At 38.9% G+C, this 18,048-nt stretch overlaps 5 protein-coding genes across 8 annotated transcripts; 3 read left to right on the top strand and 2 right to left on the bottom strand.

Annotated features, from left to right (window-relative positions):
- Positions 1 to 273: 273 nt before the first annotated feature.
- Positions 274 to 4,565, top strand: LOC105450818 (E3 ubiquitin-protein ligase UHRF1-like). 2 transcript variants are annotated; one of them, XM_011690852.1, is made up of 9 exons: positions 274 to 499; positions 757 to 842; positions 1,221 to 1,807; positions 1,935 to 2,286; positions 2,366 to 2,542; positions 2,620 to 2,776; positions 2,904 to 3,111; positions 3,201 to 3,617; positions 3,707 to 4,565. In XM_011690852.1, exons 2-9 carry the CDS (start codon positions 759 to 761, stop codon positions 3,924 to 3,926), a joined length of 2,202 nt encoding a protein of 733 aa, XP_011689154.1. In that variant the 5' UTR covers positions 274 to 499; positions 757 to 758; the 3' UTR covers positions 3,927 to 4,565. The 2 variants fall into 2 exon arrangements, with proteins under 2 accessions (XP_011689154.1, XP_011689153.1); XM_011690851.1 differs by having other exon boundaries at positions 274 to 842.
- A 1,467-nt stretch (positions 4,566 to 6,032) lies between these two features.
- On the bottom strand, positions 6,033 to 7,603 carry LOC105450817 (protein CutA homolog). 2 transcript variants are annotated; one of them, XM_011690849.1, is made up of 6 exons: positions 7,199 to 7,603; positions 7,043 to 7,102; positions 6,886 to 6,976; positions 6,759 to 6,808; positions 6,645 to 6,687; positions 6,033 to 6,418 (listed from the first exon to the last, which is right to left on the bottom strand). In XM_011690849.1, the coding sequence occupies exons 1-6, from the start codon at positions 7,369 to 7,371 to the stop codon at positions 6,347 to 6,349; spliced, it is 489 nt and encodes a 162-aa protein (XP_011689151.1). In that variant the 5' UTR covers positions 7,372 to 7,603; the 3' UTR covers positions 6,033 to 6,346. The 2 variants fall into 2 exon arrangements, with proteins under 2 accessions (XP_011689151.1, XP_011689152.1); XM_011690850.1 differs by having other exon boundaries at positions 6,886 to 6,931; positions 7,199 to 7,595.
- Positions 7,604 to 8,280: 677 nt separating this feature from the next.
- LOC105450816 (mitochondrial Rho GTPase) lies at positions 8,281 to 13,202 on the top strand. 2 transcript variants are annotated; one of them, XM_011690846.1, is made up of 13 exons: positions 8,281 to 9,029; positions 9,247 to 9,452; positions 9,535 to 9,585; positions 9,672 to 9,773; positions 9,841 to 9,882; positions 9,985 to 10,150; positions 10,236 to 10,356; positions 10,427 to 10,619; positions 10,757 to 11,023; positions 11,115 to 11,327; positions 11,398 to 11,594; positions 11,959 to 11,997; positions 12,721 to 13,202. In XM_011690846.1, exons 1-13 carry the CDS (start codon positions 8,831 to 8,833, stop codon positions 12,845 to 12,847), a joined length of 1,923 nt encoding a protein of 640 aa, XP_011689148.1. In that variant the 5' UTR covers positions 8,281 to 8,830; the 3' UTR covers positions 12,848 to 13,202. The 2 variants fall into 2 exon arrangements, with proteins under 2 accessions (XP_011689148.1, XP_011689150.1); XM_011690848.1 differs by lacking the exon at positions 11,959 to 11,997 and having other exon boundaries at positions 8,283 to 9,029.
- Positions 13,203 to 13,340: 138 nt separating this feature from the next.
- LOC105450815 (coiled-coil-helix-coiled-coil-helix domain-containing protein 2, mitochondrial) lies at positions 13,341 to 14,824 on the bottom strand. Its single transcript, XM_011690845.1, has 4 exons — positions 14,703 to 14,824; positions 14,339 to 14,623; positions 13,757 to 14,145; positions 13,341 to 13,636 (listed from the first exon to the last, which is right to left on the bottom strand). The coding sequence occupies exons 2-4, from the start codon at positions 14,377 to 14,379 to the stop codon at positions 13,626 to 13,628; spliced, it is 441 nt and encodes a 146-aa protein (XP_011689147.1). The 5' UTR covers positions 14,380 to 14,623; positions 14,703 to 14,824; the 3' UTR covers positions 13,341 to 13,625.
- Positions 14,825 to 16,625: 1,801 nt separating this feature from the next.
- LOC105450814 (ragulator complex protein LAMTOR2) lies at positions 16,626 to 18,048 on the top strand. Its single transcript, XM_011690844.1, has 3 exons — positions 16,626 to 16,899; positions 17,323 to 17,485; positions 17,552 to 18,048. Exons 1-3 carry the CDS (start codon positions 16,832 to 16,834, stop codon positions 17,699 to 17,701), a joined length of 381 nt encoding a protein of 126 aa, XP_011689146.1. The 5' UTR covers positions 16,626 to 16,831; the 3' UTR covers positions 17,702 to 18,048.

The following is an 18,048-nucleotide window of genomic DNA, read 5'->3' as shown; positions in this document are numbered from 1 at the left end:
TGGATGTGAACTGCGTAGCAACACATCCCACTTTTCTGCACCGCGGGTATACATATTTGAGGGTGCGTGTCCATATACTTCTTCCACTTTTCCAGACTGCTGGTATACCGATATATGTTGTGTTTTTGAAACTTGGCATCGTCGAGCGAATATAAAGTCTCAAAAAGTGGATATTCACGCGATCGACACGCATCACAAATTGTATACCCACGGTGCAGAAAAGGGGAATTTGTTGCTACGTAGTTCACATCCATTTCTTCAGGTGGCGTTGGTGCGCTTAAGACATTTTGCGGTTATGTCCTCTCTCTCCCAAGTTTCTCTCCGTTTAACCGTTTAAAAACACATCGACGAATAACACGCCAGACTTTCCCTCCATCTGTTCCTTGTTGTCGCGGTAGTAGACAGTAATAGATGCTCTCGTACCTGTGTTCAGTGTTCCCGCCAAAGTTGGTCTAACCGGTCTAACGATCAACGATCGCTCATCAGAACTGTCAATTGTGTCAGTAGTGTCACTGTCATGGATAGTGGCGACGAATAGTGGTGTAGCGTATGCAGAGGGCAAAGTGGTGTACAAATTATTAATATAAGCAAATTAAGTTTGCCTCTCTCATTTATCCTCTTAACCTCCTACATAAATTCTCTCTTTTCAATATTCAACGTCGTCCGTTAAGTTCATCGTTATCGCCTTCATTCAGTGGCCCAGTGGTCCAGAACTGTACATTATCTCTCTTTCACCTAATAACTTTATTCCGTTAGACATGTCCATCAAAGTGAAGACCATAGATGGGAAGAAGAAAATATCGGTCAAGATCAACAAACTCACTACGGTGGAAAATTTAAAGGTATCGTTAATTGACTTATTATTTTCGAAACCTGCAAATGAGTGCCATGAGTGGTGCCGTAGCGTCAAGTCACTTGTCTTTTGTAACGCATTTTTTCAGCCAAGGAGATATATGACTAATAATAATTAGTCACATAAGTCACTGGTTATTCATCAATTATTATTTATTGTTATTAACTTTGTTATTGTCAAGTGGCACCCATTTGATCACGGTCAAAAGAGATGCTCCTTTATCACTGAATATGGTCGCCATATTTTAGTTTAATAATATGATTACATTTCTAGCAAAAATATTTATTCATATGCTGAAATATGATATGATTTAACTACAAGTATTTAATAAAATATACGTTTATAAGAATATTTTTTTGTCTTTCAGGATGAAGTTGAAAAACAGCTGCATATTGAAAAGGACTTGCAACGGTTATTTTTTTCCGGGAAGCAATTAGAAAATGGCTACCACCTTGATAATTACAATATCAACTTCAATGATATCATATTGCTTATGATAAAGACAGAGGTAGATAATGTTGAGAAACAAGTAACTTCTACCAATGAAGAAAGTACCAAAGAAGAAAAAGTGAGTGAGGTAGAAGAAGAAGAATTGGAAGAAGCTGAAAGTTTATATTATAAAATTGGTGATGCAGTTGATTGTATTGATGAAAGAACTGGTTCCTGGTTTGAAGCTATTATAAAAAATATTTATAAAAAGGGAGATGAACTGCTTTATAAAATACTATGGGAGTGTGATAACGTAATCTGTCCATCCAACATATCTGAAGAATTTGTACGACCACGCGCGCGACATGTTATACCGTTTGAAGAATTATCTGTTGGTCAAAAAGTTATGATTAATTATGATATAGATAGTCCCGATAAAATTGGACTGTGGTTCGATTTCACTATAATTGATGTAGTGGAAAAGAGACGATTGAAAGAGCTGGTTGGACAATTGCATATCAACAGGTACGTTTTCGTTTTGTCATTATCGTATTGGTACACAAAATAATAAAACAAAATAATAAAATACCAAATGCAGAGTCTAAAATCATACAAAAAAATTTTAATTTGAATAAATTTTTTGTTTCAACAGCAACAATGAACTTTGCATTCGAAAGAAAGTCAGAGAAGAAATATATGCGATAGAAGCACCCAAGTTGTTAACAGAGAGAACTGCAGAAGACGAGCGATTCATGATAAGTAATGGCAAATATAGACGTGTAGCCCCTGCTTGTGACGAGTGCGAGGACAATCCTGATATGCAGTGTCGATCATGCGGCTGTACAAGCTGTGCAGGCAAGGAGGACGAGGATACGCTTTTGATTTGCGACGAGTGCAATGATATGTATCATACAAAATGTCTGAATCCACCGCTCCTGGAATTGCCAAAGGAAGCGTATTGGTATTGCCCTGAATGCAAGAATGATGAAAATGAAATTGTCAAGGTACACATATACCTTTATTGATTATTTTGTCACAATTTTCATTATCATTGCCATTACCATTCTCTTACGTTAATTGTAGGCAGGAGACAAATTGAAGCAAACAAAAAAGAAGTTAGTCCGTGACAAAAATGAACGAAATTGGGGTGGCGGAATGGCGTGTGTCCGGAGACAAAAAGTGTGCTACTTGGTACCCGAAAATCATTGCGGACCAATTCCGGGTGTGGACGTTGGTACGACTTGGATGTTTAGAATTCAGGTAGAGAAAAATTCTAGATTGCACATAGTGTCTCGATGAATTTGTGGAATGAATATGAAAAAGAAATATTTGTTCAGGTTTCGGAAGCGGGAGTGCATAGACCGCCCGTAGCTGGCATCCATGGACGAGAAAAGGATTTTGCATATTCTATTGTTTTATCGGGCGGATACGAGGAGGACTATGACAATGGTGATGAATTTTTATACAGCGGTTCGGGTGGTAGAGATCTGTCAGGTATCGTATACAAAATTAAAAATAATTGTTGCTTATCAGAGTCCTGCAATCACAAAATTCGTCTATGTGTAATTAATACACATACATACGTGCATATTTGTATTTTTTTTTTTTTTAATGAATACAGGTAACAAAAGAACCAACCACGAACAAAGCAAGGACCAGACACTAACCCGGATGAATTTGGCATTAGCTAAGAATTGTAATGCTTCTGTAAATGATAAAATTGGCGCGGCGGCCACTAAAAGCAATTGGATGCTAGGGAAACCAGTTCGAGTCGTGCGCAATTACAAGTTAGGGAAATTTAGTAAATATGCACCAAAGGAAGGGAATAGGTATACTTTCTAAACGCGTTGATAAAAATACATATATAGTATGGCACTCTATTTATTTTTTAAATAATCTTTAATCTCTCTTGTCACAGATACGATGGTATATATAAAGTGGTAAAATATTACCCGGACACAAGCAACGGCTTTATCATGTGGAAGTATGTATTAAGAAGAGATGATCCCACTCCTGCACCATGGACCAAAGAAGGAAAAGAGAGAATCGCTTTTCTTGGTTTGAAGATGTTGTATCCTGATGGATATCTCGATTCAGTAAAGACATCGAATTCAGTCACAGCTAAGAAACGACCTGCTATCGATGACGAACAGTCACTGGACAATATAGCCAGTAAGAAGTCTAGGAGGTCTAAGCAACTTAAGCAAACTTTTGATTTGGAGGATGAATTAAAGAGTTTAATAGAAGACGATGAAGTAAATGCAAATTTGTGGGCCGAATGTAGAGCAACGTTGATCGATGGGAAACCTGCCTTCTTGGAGTGTGTTTCAGAGAGGTACTATTCTTTTAAAAAAATATTAGGCCCTTTTAAATAACTTTGAATAATCAACCTGACACTTGACAATACAATTTTGTATTTTACAGATTTAAGTGCGTTTGCTGCCTTGGAATACTTTACGATCCTGTAACGACTACCTGCGGACACAACATCTGCTTAAAATGTTTAAAACGGAGCTTTGCTTCTGAGATTTACTTCTGTCCTATATGTCGGCATTATTTAGGTAAAACTTACGATATGAAAATTAATCAGACGTTGTCATCTGCGTTATTACTAATTTATCCTGGCTACAAGGGCGAACAGTAATGTCATCTTCGATTACACACAATCCAGATCGTATATTCAGACTCGGAATTGGTTGGAATGTACGATCTGGAGTGTGCGCAATATTTTTGAGAAGATTTTTCATCTATGAATAAATCCCCCTATTAACCCACACTGATAGGCCAGCGTGATAGGGAAATAGTTAAATTCCTCTAACTTTGATACGTTAAGAGAGGCTCATATTTAGGGACAAAAAAAGGGCTGTCGATAATGAGTAAATTGACATTTCTAATTTGGAAATAATATTTTTTATATAATATATAATATGTACACAATATGGCTGCGATCTGATTTACGCTCACAGTGCTCGTGAGCATCATTTGTCTTTATTTAATATTCGATTAACAAGGATAAAATGATTCCAAAAGCGTTGTGAGAATGAATCGGATCGCAGCCTATGTATAACTCTGACGTAGCTCTTTGCAAATCGTAAAACATTATCAATTATTTTAAATCAGAATTTAAAATACTGCACAATGCGAATTATATTCGAGCAGAATAAATAATAAATTAATTAGTTAAATGTTTTATGTACGGAATGTAGTACACCTGGAGATTCGTCGTTTTTGAGAATATTTTTGGTTTATAAATAAATTGGCAATTTTAATTTGGAAATTATATTTTTTATATAATATATAACACACATATACACAGTATATAGTTCTGACGTAACTTTTTGTAATGCAAATCGTAAAAAATTGTCAATTATTTTATATGAAGATTTAAAGTACTGCACAATGCAAATTATTTGTATTCGACCAGAATAAATAATAAATTAATTAATTGAGAATGTCAACATAGTCCAAAATGGATCTTGATGCTTAATAATCTTATATGTGAATTTTATTTTACATGAACTGAAAATTGTAACATTCACATATTTTAAGATTATTAAGCACCAAGATCCGCTTTTGACCATGTTGGCATTATCTCAATTGTTTGTAACACTCCAGTCGATTCAGATACTTAGTTACAAATTAATTAGTTAAATGTTTTATATAGAAGTAAGCTGATGTTTATATCAGTATCTTAAGGCTTCTGACTTAAATTACCGTGACTATATCGGAACTGTGACGTCACAATTTTTAAAAGTAAATTAGACTCAAAAATTTTAAAATTTCAAATAATAAAAGGAGGGGACTAATGAGAATCTACGCACGGTTTAATTTGCAAAAATTAAACCGTAAATTCTTGATAAATTATCAATTTATTGAGAACGTGTTGTAAAACTTAGTATGATGAACAAGATTCTAATTCTTACCGTGATAATGTTATCACCATCAATGCGCGAGACTGAATAGTCAGGAGCCTTAAAATTTATTTGTCATGTAGGAAGGTTTAATGTGTTGTTTTTAAAATACCACGTGAAAATTATACATTTATATTTCATAGTACAACATAAACATACAAAATCATGTTTAAGAGTAGATAAATATATTGCTCATTTGCCGTAGTCACGACACAATTTAAAAAGCAAAGTTTTCCAGAAAATGAATTCGAATGTTTTGTATTAAAATTTCTAATATCGATTTTGATCAGTGAGCTCTATAGTATACTGGAGCGTTTCCTACACTCAACTATAAACAACTGTGGTTTGATGGAGAAAAGGAAAGCAACACAAAATTTGTATTTTTGATTTTTTCCTACATAGTAAAACAGTATTAGCTAATAAAAAAAAGAGAGTAGTACAATCTTTATATAAATATCATTTGTCTAGGAATTGGGACATTTTCTACTCCTCAATGGTTCGCTCCAAAATACTATAGAGCTCACGGATTTTGGTTTAATAACTGATTGTATAGGAGTAAAAGTATTTTCTTTTAAAATATGTTTCTTGTCTTCATTCTTTTTCTGTAAGCAATTTTAAAAAAACAAATTGAATCGTTATAGCAAAATGAGCGGTATGTTTATTTTTTATGGATAGATTTATTAATATTGTCACTGAGCATGTCCAATAGCGAATTCGGACGTATTAGTGCGCACTCAAGGCACATTAAAACCGTTATATATAAATCAATGTAAAAATATTTATTTAATATAAATATAAGAACGAATTAAACGGAGCAAAATTCTTAATACGTTATTATATTATTTTGTAAAATATGTATTGAGCATTTTATTATTTTAGATACTTTTACATTGAAATTAGAACGTTGTATAACGGTATTAATGTGTCCTGAGTGCGCACTAGGGCGTCCAATCGAATTCACTGTAATAATTAACATATTCTAATGTAAATGAAGAATTTGCAAATGCAAATCTCTCACGTTCTCTAGATTGTTTATTGCATGTATGTTACAACTAGGTTTTTATTCTTAACTCAGCTTGAAGAAGAAATATGCGTGAAGTAATGAATTTACTGATGAATTATCGATCATTCATACTTATATATCTTAATTATCTTAAGCATTTTTATCAAGTGGTGGCACCACATCGCTAATCCACTTTAGGTAATCGCTGTTTCCATTTTGTATCTAAAATAAAAAGATTTACCAAATTTGTGTATTTAATTATAAAATTTACATTTTGTGTATTTATTCAGTATTATATTATGTTGTTAGTTACTATTGAACTATTACCTTAGAACATATATAGTAATATATGTTCTAAGACTATTACTATTCTGTTTTGTTTTTCTGACTGTATTAAAAATACCACAGACAGTTATTTTAGCAGAATAAAACATGTGAATTAACTTACGGGCAAAGAAATTACTTCACAAACTGTATATGGATGATTCTCTCTGTAAAAAGATCAAATTACAAAAGTTGCCATAATTTTAAAATAGATACACATTAGCTATGCTTAACTCACTTGACATATTTTGTTAGAGCGTCTATTTTCTCCGTTCTGGTTTTTATCATCTACAAGTATAAACAGACGATCAATAAATCTGTTTCTGCATTGATTGAATGCAAAGCTCGATAGATCTTTTTCTTACCAACAGAAGTTCAGGCTCCTCCTGAATCTTTCCTTCCCATTCATATCTGTGAATGAGAGAAGAGATATAATATTGAAATTCTTCCTCGAAACTGTTGGGAAAATAATTTTTCAATTTGTCTAAACTATATATATATAATGAATGACGAGAAACTTACATAGAGGTGAGTTGCGGGATGATATTAACGCAGGCAGCGAGCTTATTCTCAACCAGACCGCTTCATGAAAAAGAGAGAGGTCGCGTGTTAAAGAATCGCCAACGCGATAATCGTGTTAACAAGCATTTTTTAAATTTTAACGTCGCAAACTCTTACCGCGCTAATCTCTTCGCAACTGCGTCGTCCGGCACCGTGACGTAGGCCACAGAATGCACTCCGGCGAAACTTGACATGTTCTGATAAACCTGGGCACGGATACTCCTCGCTATGCAAAGTAGCATCAACACGGTCAGGAGAGCTGAGGCTGAGGCTCGAGTCGCGTGCAACATTTGCCAGTCGTCCGCCAGTCGGGAAGCCGGTGATAAATTGCCGGTTGGCTTGACAGGTTAAACTTTGTCAAATCGTCCAGCTGATCGATATTATCAACGTGCAGTGCAGAAAACGTCCACGTGCGTTAATTACGGCGCGTACATCGGAATCAATCCAACCTTCTCGACGAGCAGATCAGAGCAGATTTCTAAACAATAACACAGTCAACGAGGGACACGCATGCGTTAATAAAATTTAATTGTAAATCGTAAGGCGCGATCCGATCAGGTTACATGCTCCAATATATCTTACGAGAAAGTTTTTGATGACGGTGATTAGAGAAATAAGCCACCGAGTGTGGACCAAGAATTTTTAAAAGTTCTAACGGAATTGACCGCTTTTTTTTTTGCTTACACTAAACAAATATTGTTAATTGATATATACATACAACGATTTCGTATATTTATTCAAATCGATTATTGGCAACAATATACCTGGCCATATCAATTCGAAAAAGTCGAGTGTCTTCTCAAAGAGAAGAAGAAAAAGAAGCGAGAAAGTTCTCCAATCGAATCGTATATTCTTATTTCCGTTCTAATTTCCTGCGCGTTGATTTATTACCAGAAATGATTAGCGTATCAAAAAATCAAGAGAAAAGCCTAAAAATTAAGTGAGGATATTTTGTATCTTGCGAGATTCTCGGGAATAAACAGGAAAATCTTCGATGAGGGATATATAGATTTTGAAAATTAAAAGCTCCGGTTGGAAGGAACTTTTCTCTCGATTTCTCGACGTACGCTTCGCTCTATATACAAGAGAATTTTTTCGCATTAAATTGATTAAATTAATTCGCAGATCGAGACACACACACTGCACACACGTGCGAAAATACCTTCCTTATCTGCTGTACGTTAGAGAGAAATCAAGCGCAAAGGGCAAATGTATAATGTACAGATCTTTGCGCGCGCACACACACCGCTCCTTCCTCTGAGTGTATGTACATATACTCAAAGGCTCCAACCTACACGTGCACACATATACACGGCATCATTCATTGCGGTGGCATAGGTAACCTTGAAAAGGCCACCCCCGGAGAGCGTTACTACTTTAGTCCACCGAATTCGCCGGGGTTTGCTTAGTCTCCAGCAGCGACGATCGGAGCTGATCTCGATGAAGCGTCGATGAAGCAAAGTGCGGGACCGATCGCTTCGTACGGGACGATACACGCGCCGCAAAATACTAAAGAAGATAGCGAAAGGGAGAGTGCGGTGTGGTGTGATCGTCGTCCTCGCCGTTAAATAAAATGTCAACGTGAAATAGAGGTCGTCAAGGCTGGTGCCGCGCGGTGTTGTTGGCGCGTTCGCGGCTGTGCGTTGCAGGTTATACTCCGGTCACCGCGAGGCACCATCCGTGCGCGAAGCGAGGATGCCGTCCGCGAGGGATTGAACGCCGTTGTTGGAGCGGTACAACCGGGCAGGCATGGTGCAACGCCCGGTCGCGCCTCGGCGCAACGTCAGGATACTGCTGATCGGCGAGCGCGGCGTCGGCAAGACCTCCCTGATACTGTCCCTCGTGAGCGAGGAGTACGCGGAGGAGGTTCCGAGTAAGGCCGAGGAGATCACGATACCGGCGGACGTCACGCCGGAGCAGGTGCCGACGCATATAGTCGATTACTCAGGTATGTCTCCTCGAGTAGCTTGTGCGCGTCCCTCTGTATTTCTCTCTCTTTTCGCCAAATCTGTATTGCCAAGTATTGCATTGACAATTAAGAGACATCTAAACATGATTGAGTATTTTGTCAGAGAATTTATTACGTCAGTCATATTTTCTCCTATAACTGTCTTATTGTTTAGAGCCAAAAAGTAATAACTGTGTTAACTTGGCGTTGTTTGTAGCGGTGGAACAAACAGAGGATCAACTGGCAGAGGAGATCCAAAAGGCGCACGTGATATGCGTAGTTTACTCCGTGGACGACGAGGATACTCTGGACAGAGCTGCCAGCTACTGGCTACCGTTAATCAGAAGATGCTCACCCGACAATCGATGTCCGGTTGTGCTTGTAGGCAATAAGATTGATCTCGTGGATTATTCCACCATAGAGGTTTGCAGTTTTTTAAGAAGGCTTAAGTAGTTATGCTTGTTTAGCACGTCTGTGTTAATGACTCTTGCTTTTGCAATTCCAGGCTGTATATCCAATCATGAAAGAGTTCACGGAGATTGAAAGCTGCATAGAGGTAAGATGGTGTTTGACCGGTAGATAAGAAAAATGGGAAAAGCGTACGAAAAAAAGTGAAATATATATATATACATCTCTTTTCAGTGCTCGGCAAAAACACTTCAGAATGTTTCGGAAACGTTTTATTATGCACAAAAGGCAGTTCTGCATCCGACTACACCTTTGTACAATTACGATACACAGGAGGTGAGATATCTGTCACGTTTCCCTTTAATTTAAGTTCGTTTTTAATTCAATTCCATTATTATTCCAGCTCACAGAAGAGTGCAAAACTGCCCTACAGCGAATTTTTAAAGTATGTATTATATATATATATATATATATATATATATATAAGAATGTGCAAAAAATTAATAATATGACATAAACTATATTATTTTTTTTTTCTCCAATACAGATATGCGATGTAGATAACGACGGACTTTTAAACGATATGGAGTTGAACGCGTTTCAGCAGTGGTGCTTCAACACGCCGTTACAACCGCAGGTACTGGAGGACGTAAAAGCCGTTTTGTCGAAAAACATTTGCGACGGTATATGTAACGGATGTGTCACGATGAAAGGTGAATATTTCAATTATTTCAATATAAAAAAAAAGTGCTGAACGCAATATACGCGAACTTATATTAATTGCAATTATCTATGTAGGTTTTATGTACTTACAATGTTTATTCATACAACGCGGAAGGAACGAAACGACTTGGGCTGTGTTAAGGAAATTCGGATATGACAATGAGCTGCAAATGTCAAAAGAATATATCCATCCTTCGTATGTATAAAGGTCACAGTGCCGCACTTATGGTTCTTCCAATATGTCACTGACTAACGTCGATTTGCAGGTTGAAAGTCCCACTGGGCTGCAGTACGGAATTATCGCACAAGGGACAAGAGTTTCTAACGTTACTGTTTATGCAGCACGATCGCGATCGCGACGGAGCTCTCTCTCCCTTAGAAATGGAGTCGCTGTTCTCGCGATGTCTTTTCCCACCGTGGGGCGATGAATACAAGCATACCGTATCCACGAACGAAAAGGTAATCGCTCGCAATTATTACTTGTTAGAATTTGAAAAACTCGTATGAAGTAAATCGATATGAAATATTAAATGACAAGAAAACAGATGTATATTTCAAAAGTAACTTAATTTGGCGTGTGTGCAATATGTTCACAGGGATGGATCACGTTCCAAGGTTACATGTGCCAGTGGGCATTGCTGACACTGACAAACGTGCGTAAAACCTTGGAGTACATGGCGTACCTAGGATACAACATGTATCACAACGAGTGTCAAACGAGCGCCGTTGTCGTGACCCGCGAGAAGAAGGTAGATCTGGCGAAGAAGCAATCCAGTAGGAATGTTTATACCTGTCACGTTATAGGACCGAAGAGCAGCGGAAAGACTACGTTGTGCAGGACTCTTATCGACCCCAAACTCGAGGTAAATCAATGTTGATTACAATTGTTAATCAAAGAACATATCACTATCGCGATTATATATATATGTATATCTCTTTATTACGAAATTGCAGAAGCTGAATGACAAGGTGGTACCGTCGAACGCTCACATTACTGTGAATACGTTGCATGTGTACGGGCAGGAGAAAACCATGGTACTGAAGGATATCAACGTGCTGAACGTTCAGGATGCCTTAACGCCGGCGGAAATACAATGCGATGCGGCTGCACTTGTTTACGACGCTAGTAATCCGAAGTCGTTCGAGTACATAGCGCGCATTTACATCGTAAGCACTCCGCGTCTTCTCGCGTCCGCTGCAATAATCTATAAATATATTCACGATAATGTCTTTGCAGAAATACTTTGCCGACAGTAAGATTCCTGTTCTGATAGTAGCGAATAAAAGTGACCTTTCCGAGATGAAGCAGAATTATCTGTTGCAACCGGCCGCCTTCTGCAGCAAGTACAAACTGATGCCTCCGCAGCCGTACAGCATCTCGCGGACAATCCGGCGTGAGATCTTCGTTAAGTTAGCCACGATGGCAGCCTTCCCGTAAGTTTTTAGCTATTACAGTTTAAGAGATAGCATTATAATGAAACTGTCGGACGGATCTCGGGCTCTTCCTCGATTTACAGACGATAGATAATATTTTTCTTTGTAGCTGACATATCTGAAAGTATAGATTACGCAACGAGATTTTTTAGAGCTTTTCCGCTTATTTCTTCTTTCGTACGGTACCCCCATCGTAAAGTTACTTTCAGACGACAGATTAGCGTTTCGCGCCGCACCCTCTCCTCGTTTATTTTTTCTTGTAATTTAATTTAAAGAAAGACAGCGTAATATTAAACAAAAAACAAAGAAAAAGAAAAGCAAAGGAAGATAATTCGGTATTAACAATGAGATATTTCGTGTTTAGCCGCTTTCAAGGAGCGTGGGTATTATTTTACCGAGACAGGTTGGTCCGAATTTCAATTTCACACTGTAAAAATCTAGAAGCTTGAACAAATCGTGAAAACTGCATTCAATTCATCGTCATTATTACATTCCTCTCTCGATGCATGTGCCTCTCACTGGAGTTAACTCCATCTTCTCCATCTGTTAAATGTGCCGGGCGATTTGCTCATATTAAAAAATGTCATCGCACGGATAAAAAAAACGTATACGTTACAATATTATTGGCTCTTTTCAGCCATATGAGGCGTACAATCCACATGTTGCTTGTCGAATCCTTACCCTCTCCGTGGTGGAGTTCTTTCACAAGGTTTTATTTCATATTACTGCTTGTTTCTTCCTTGTGGCGCCCACCCAATGTCATTAAGTCATTAGCTTAATAGCGTATATACCGCTTTTTTTCTTTATTTCGTTCAAGCATGTGCATGCGACACGCAACGAATCTCTCACGAATTTTCTGTCGATTCAAAATCGCTTTTGTACATATATCTAAATACTCTCTAACAGAAAAGATTTTCTTTTCGATTTAATGTTCAATTGTATGATAAAACTTCACTGTCAGTTTGATTTGGAATTTTATCGGTATTTGTGTCTCTGTATTGCTCGCTGTATACGTCGCTGAATATAAATCAAAATGTGAGAGTACGACATTGTAGTTTTATCATACTAGAATATTCGGAATTTCTTTCGGTTGAGTAACAACGAATTTTGTGCTTCGACATTTCAGGCATATAAATCAATTCGGCCTAATGCAGGGGGACTCGCTGGTCTGGTGGAAAGCAGGACTGGGAATCGCGATCGCCACGATCGCCGGCTACGTGATGATGCGCGTATTGAATACTGAGAAAAGATAGTCTTACCATACTCGTGCTACTTGTGCGTGTTTAACTGCCTCTCCTTGTCGAGTAAACGAGAAAGCCGTATTATAGATAACCGCGTTATATAGGACAAATATATAAATATATATATATATTCATAAAGCACACACTAATTTTCGAAATATACAATAGCTAAGTATTAGAGAAAACTATGTGGTAAAGTGCAAATACTTTCGTGTAGAGATGCGCTTACTTGGTTCTGGTCAGAATACCGAAGTTTTTATTTGTCGAATCCCCATCCTAATGTATCATCTTATAAAAGCTATTTTCATCTTCTGTAATAAATTATTTGTTTAATGTATTGTAATATAAAGTGGGGAAAAAACTGTGAGCCATTGTCTATTTATTGCTCATTTTATTTGCCATTTTAATGGATTTTAATGTTTCCAAATATATCTAAATTCTCAAAAAACTGATGCGATTTCTAAATTTTATAATTTTGTCATTAACAAACAAAATTAAGACATAATTTAATTGTGCATGTATATTTATTATTTATTCATCAATCACACTATATAACATATATCTTCATTAATTCAGGAAAGATTAAGGGCACCTGTCAACTACAAGAATTTAAACAAACATAGTTTATTGCTGTCCTTTAGGATTAGGACGTTTTAACATGATTGATCTGGACTATTTTATCTTATAACTATGTTTAACAACGGTACAAATAAACAGAAATTTCCATAAGCGGTCTACAGGACGTAGAGCTCGTACAATTTCTCCTAGACATTTCTAGATTCGCCACAATTTACATGATATCTGAAAACGTAGAAATACATAAAACAATTAGAGAGAAAGAGCAGTAGCTTTACACGGTCTATGACCATAAGAATAATACTAAGGCAAGTGACAGCGACAAAGAGAGCAAGATTTACTGACTGTTGGCCATTTTGCATTGACGTAGCGCCTCGTTGAAGCCATCGCAGAGGCTCAGGTCAGATTGGTTTTGAGCGCATTCCAGGAACTGCTTGACCTCCCAGGCACAGGCGCCGGCGGCTGGTGCTGCAGGGGCAGCAGCCTGCGGGGCTGCGGCACTAACTTCGGGAGCGGCAGCCTCGCTGCCCCCGCTGAAGAGTCCGGTCATGGCGTGACCGATGGTGTGCCCCACGGCGGATCCTATGGCGACGCCGCCAGCGGTGGCAGCCATCTGACCCATGAGGGACGGGCCCTGCTGCGGCTGGGCCACCATGGGCGACGTCGCGGCCGGCGGGGCATGGGCTGGCACTCGGGACGGGGCTGGCGCGGGCGCGGGTGAGCTCCGTCTGACGCTGTAAACGAGGCCGAGGTTTTCAGAGGGCTCGCATTCGACACCGCGTTCGCGGAGGAAAGGGACGACATTTGAGGTTCTGCGTCGAAGATGCGGTGAACTTTGCGACACGTGATGTAACGCGAGAGCGCTAATGACGTTCACGTCACGACGAACCTCGTTGCCTCACCGCGTTGGAGTTACGTTATACTCACGTTCTTGGAGGAGGAGCGGCGGCACGTCCACGTCGTGGCATCTTTCTCAATTCCTTCTTTTCTTTCTTCTCACGTAAAAATAGAATAGCAAAAGACTCGCAAAATCCTGCCGACTTGATGCAGCTAACCGCTCGACCACGACGACCACGATAGACTAACTAGAATGGATGCTAGGTGCTGCGTAATCTGTCACGACTCGCAAGGCAGCTGCGGATGGCGCCACTCGGGGGCCGTTTCTCGAAATTTCTCGAAATCGACAATGACTCGTGATTTTCTGATTTCTCTCTAAAAATATATTTAACATATATATGCGCTATAAATAAATCGACCTACGAGAATTTTCACAAGTAGACGTCAGACTCACGTGATTTATGCCGTAGCTATGTAAAATGCTGATTAAGCATTATGATTGGTTATACCAGAGAGAAGCGACGTGAGAGCGGCCACGCTGACCTTTTGCGTGGGCCGTGGACCGGCGATCTCCCCCGTACACTAGCTCACCACGTCCATGTTTTCAAAACAGAAACTACGTACCACGTCTATCCAAGTGCCGACGGGAGAGAATAGGCGCAATGTGATCCGATAGGGGCTCGACGAAGCTCCGAAAAGCAACACGCTGGATTAATTATTACCAATATATCTGCAATCCTTGTATTCTTTAATGCTAGTCCTGCATACTACCTTGAAAAGAATTAAACGATAAAATAATTTAAAATATTGTTGCATGGTAATAATCAACGAAAAAGAGGAAGCTCCAAATGCCGACGGGATAGGCGTGATTTCTCGAGAAGATTTTATTAATAAAATATTCTAGAACATTTTTGTTACATAATAATTAACGAACGATTTTCAGTGTTTATTATGTTTTATCGTAAGAAATAAGTTGCTGCGCCTTATACGTAATTATACTATATAATCAATAGATATTAAATAATTATAATTATAATTAAATAATTAAATTAAATTTGGAGTAATTTTAATGTTACATTATAATTAAATAATAGTTTAAATTTAATTACGCATCTGTGGAGATGCACAAAGGATCATAAATATTGTTAAAAGTACATATAAAGATGAGAGGTTAAGCAAAAGCCGGTTTTCGCAGCGTCAGAAACTTCGTTTAAATCGAATAAAGTATCAGGAGCGCACGTTAACAAGTAGGTGGCAGAGGTATTCGGGGCGGAGACCGCCAGCGCGCCATGGAGGAGGAGCCGCTGCCCCCACCCACGCATATATGCTGCTTTTGCGCTAAGAGGCGGGGCCTACGCGCCGTATGAGAGTGGGAGATTCTGTGCCTCTTCCCTTAACAGCTTTCCGCCTTACCGACAAGCCTCTGTCGATACGCGCGCTGGTTAGGATTCCGTGCCACCTCTTTACTCAACGTGTTCTCCGCGTATCGACGGAAGTTTTCGAGCCTTTATATCGAGGCGCGCTGGCTAGGATTAGTAGAATTCCGTGTCACCTCTTCGCTCAACATGTTCTCCGCGTATCGGCGGGAGTTTTCGAGCTTCTGACGAGGCCCGCTGTCCAGGATTCCGTGCCTCTTCGCTCAGTAGTTTTTCATCTTACCAACAAGCCTCTGTCGATACGTACGCTGGTTAGGATTCCGTGCCACCTCTTTACTCAACGTGTTCTCCGCGTATCGGCGGGAGTTTTCGAGCTATTATATCGAGGCGCGCTGGCTAGGATTAGTAGGATTCCGTGCCACCTCTTTGCTCAACGTGTTCTCCGCGTATCGGCGAGAGTTTTCAAGCCTCTATATCGAGGCACGCTGGCTAGGATTAGTAGGATTCCATGTCACCTCTTTGCTCAACGTGTTCTCCGCGTATCGGCGGGAGTTTTCGAGCCTTTATATCGAGGCGCGCTGGCTAGGATTAGTAGGATTCCGTGTCACCTCTTCGCTCAACATGTTCTCCGCGTATCGGCGGGAGTTTTCGAGCTTTTGACAAGGCCCGCTGTCCAGGATTCCGTGCCTCTTCGCTCAGCAGTTTTTCACCTTACCAACAAGCCTCTGTCGATACGCACGCTGGTTAGGATTCCGTGCCACCTCTTTGCTCAACGTGTTCTCCGCGTATCGACGAGAGTTTTCGAGCTCTATTGCGCTGGCTAGGATTAGAAATAAAATGATACATCATCTCTCTGCATCATACATGAAACGGAACGCATCCTGCGAAGAACAAACTTTACACGTGATATCGTGGAAAAGCGAAGTCGCATGTCTCGAGAAATAGCAATTGTATGACCGTATTTCCCCTCCTCCTCCCGCCTGACTCATCACGTCCTTCCCCTCGCCTCTCTCGTTCTCTGACAGTTTGTTGATTCGACGATAACAGCTGATCGTGGAACGCGCAGGAACGACGAAAGACGTGTAAGCTCGCGGAAATCGAGATAAATTCCACACACGTTGCAATAATATACATTTATGTGTGCATATGTATATATAATAATTAAGTAGGATTCGTTAGAAATTGCGCTCGTATCTAAAGCGAAAATATGTTGAAACCGAAGGCGCTCACACAGGTTCTTAGTCAGGCGAATACCGGGGGCGTGGAAAATACCTTGTGAGTAAGAATTTTGCAGAGATCAGCATCAAGGTGTCGCGTGAAATGAACGATTTTCTTTCAATATAGAACTCGTTTTGATTTCTTTTCAATATTTCGCTCGCAGTACTTCAGGTCCCATTTTAAAACACATTCATACAAAAGTAATTTCGCGCAAAATGAGAATACCAATCTTTCTTTTTTTTTAATAATTATTTTTGTACGTGGTATTTAAAATATTTAGATATCGCAAAAATCGATGTCTCAATAATATGAATGATGATCGCTGTAAATTGCTGCTAGAGATTTGAGTTATTACATAGAAAGTACTAAAAAAATCTCATATATCTTTATTTATACCAAAATTTGTTTATATTTTAAAGTATTAAATAAATATTGATTATATCTCGCCTTACACGGTTATTTACACGTATGGTATTTCAGATTGCTCAACAGAGATGGTGGATTGTTAGCGTACAGTGGTTACGGGGATAAGGATGCCAGGGTCACAGCCGCCATCACGAGTAACATTTGGACAGCTTACGAGAAGAATGGGCGTAATGCCTTCAAGGAGGACGAACTGCAGTTTGTTCTCATGGATTGTATGGTAATAATAGATTAAACAGAACTTTTCTAGTTTATTTTACACGTATTATATTCGCCCTATTTTCAGGAAGGAAAAGTCGTTATCACGGAGGTAGCCAATTTGCTCCTGTGTTTGTACGCGAAGGAGAGCGTAGGCTTTGGATTGTTGCGCGAGAAAGCGCAGGCATTGGCCAAATATCTCGATCAACCCTTAAAAACGATAGCAAACATGCCTTGAATGGCCAATGGAAATCATGATCGATCTGCTTTCAAGAGTCTGTACTCTTGAAAAAGTCGTACTCGAGAGATTACGAATTTACCTTATGATACTTATTTATTGTTTATAAGGATTTGTAAGTTGTACTGTCTGCGTATAAATATATTTTTTATTAATCCGAAGTGTCATGCGAGAGTATTTCCACATTTAATATACATGCATTTGTACATAATTCTGAATTTTATTAATATAGGGAGATATAAATATAATATAATAATAGTACACATAAATAGATGAATGAAAGTATAGGTAAAAGTTGCTCTTTAATATATATAATAAATCTTTTATTTCATATAAGTTACAATTAA

This window comes from Wasmannia auropunctata, unplaced genomic scaffold (genome assembly GCF_000956235.1).
Source record: "Wasmannia auropunctata unplaced genomic scaffold, wasmannia.A_1.0 LD336055.1, whole genome shotgun sequence".
Taxonomy (NCBI): Eukaryota; Metazoa; Arthropoda; class Insecta; order Hymenoptera; family Formicidae; genus Wasmannia; species Wasmannia auropunctata.
The sequence above is the reverse complement of the archived record's forward strand: the minus strand, read 5'-3'. Positions and strand labels throughout refer to the sequence as shown.

Excerpts from the sequence above, each read along its gene's own strand:
- LOC105450816 (XM_011690846.1), top strand. The coding sequence starts at position 8,831 with ATGGTGCAACGCCCGGTCGCGCCTCGGCGCAACGTCAGGATACTGCTG. Across the intron at positions 10,357-10,426 it reads AAAGAATATATCCATCCTTC|GTTGAAAGTCCCACTGGGCT; the intron begins GTATGTATAAAG and ends GTCGATTTGCAG. Across the intron at positions 11,998-12,720 it reads GTATTATTTTACCGAGACAG|GCATATAAATCAATTCGGCC; the intron begins GTTGGTCCGAAT and ends TCGACATTTCAG.
- LOC105450814 (XM_011690844.1), top strand. The coding sequence starts at position 16,832 with ATGTTGAAACCGAAGGCGCTCACACAGGTTCTTAGTCAGGCGAATACC. Across the intron at positions 16,900-17,322 it reads GGGGGCGTGGAAAATACCTT|ATTGCTCAACAGAGATGGTG; the intron begins GTGAGTAAGAAT and ends ATGGTATTTCAG. Across the intron at positions 17,486-17,551 it reads TTGTTCTCATGGATTGTATG|GAAGGAAAAGTCGTTATCAC; the intron begins GTAATAATAGAT and ends CCCTATTTTCAG.
- LOC105450817 (XM_011690849.1), bottom strand. The coding sequence starts at position 7,371 with ATGTTGCACGCGACTCGAGCCTCAGCCTCAGCTCTCCTGACCGTGTTG. Across the intron at positions 6,977-7,042 it reads ATCCCGCAACTCACCTCTAT|TTTCGAGGAAGAATTTCAAT; the intron begins GTAAGTTTCTCG and ends TTTTCCCAACAG. Across the intron at positions 6,809-6,885 it reads AGGAGCCTGAACTTCTGTTG|ATGATAAAAACCAGAACGGA; the intron begins GTAAGAAAAAGA and ends TTATACTTGTAG.
- LOC105450815 (XM_011690845.1), bottom strand. The coding sequence starts at position 14,379 with ATGCCACGACGTGGACGTGCCGCCGCTCCTCCTCCAAGAAC. Across the intron at positions 14,146-14,338 it reads GCCGCTCCTCCTCCAAGAAC|CGTCAGACGGAGCTCACCCG; the intron begins GTGAGTATAACG and ends CCTCGTTTACAG.
- LOC105450818 (XM_011690852.1), top strand. The coding sequence starts at position 759 with ATGTCCATCAAAGTGAAGACCATAGATGGGAAGAAGAAAATATCGGTC. Across the intron at positions 1,808-1,934 it reads GGACAATTGCATATCAACAG|CAACAATGAACTTTGCATTC; the intron begins GTACGTTTTCGT and ends TTGTTTCAACAG. Across the intron at positions 2,543-2,619 it reads CTTGGATGTTTAGAATTCAG|GTTTCGGAAGCGGGAGTGCA; the intron begins GTAGAGAAAAAT and ends ATATTTGTTCAG.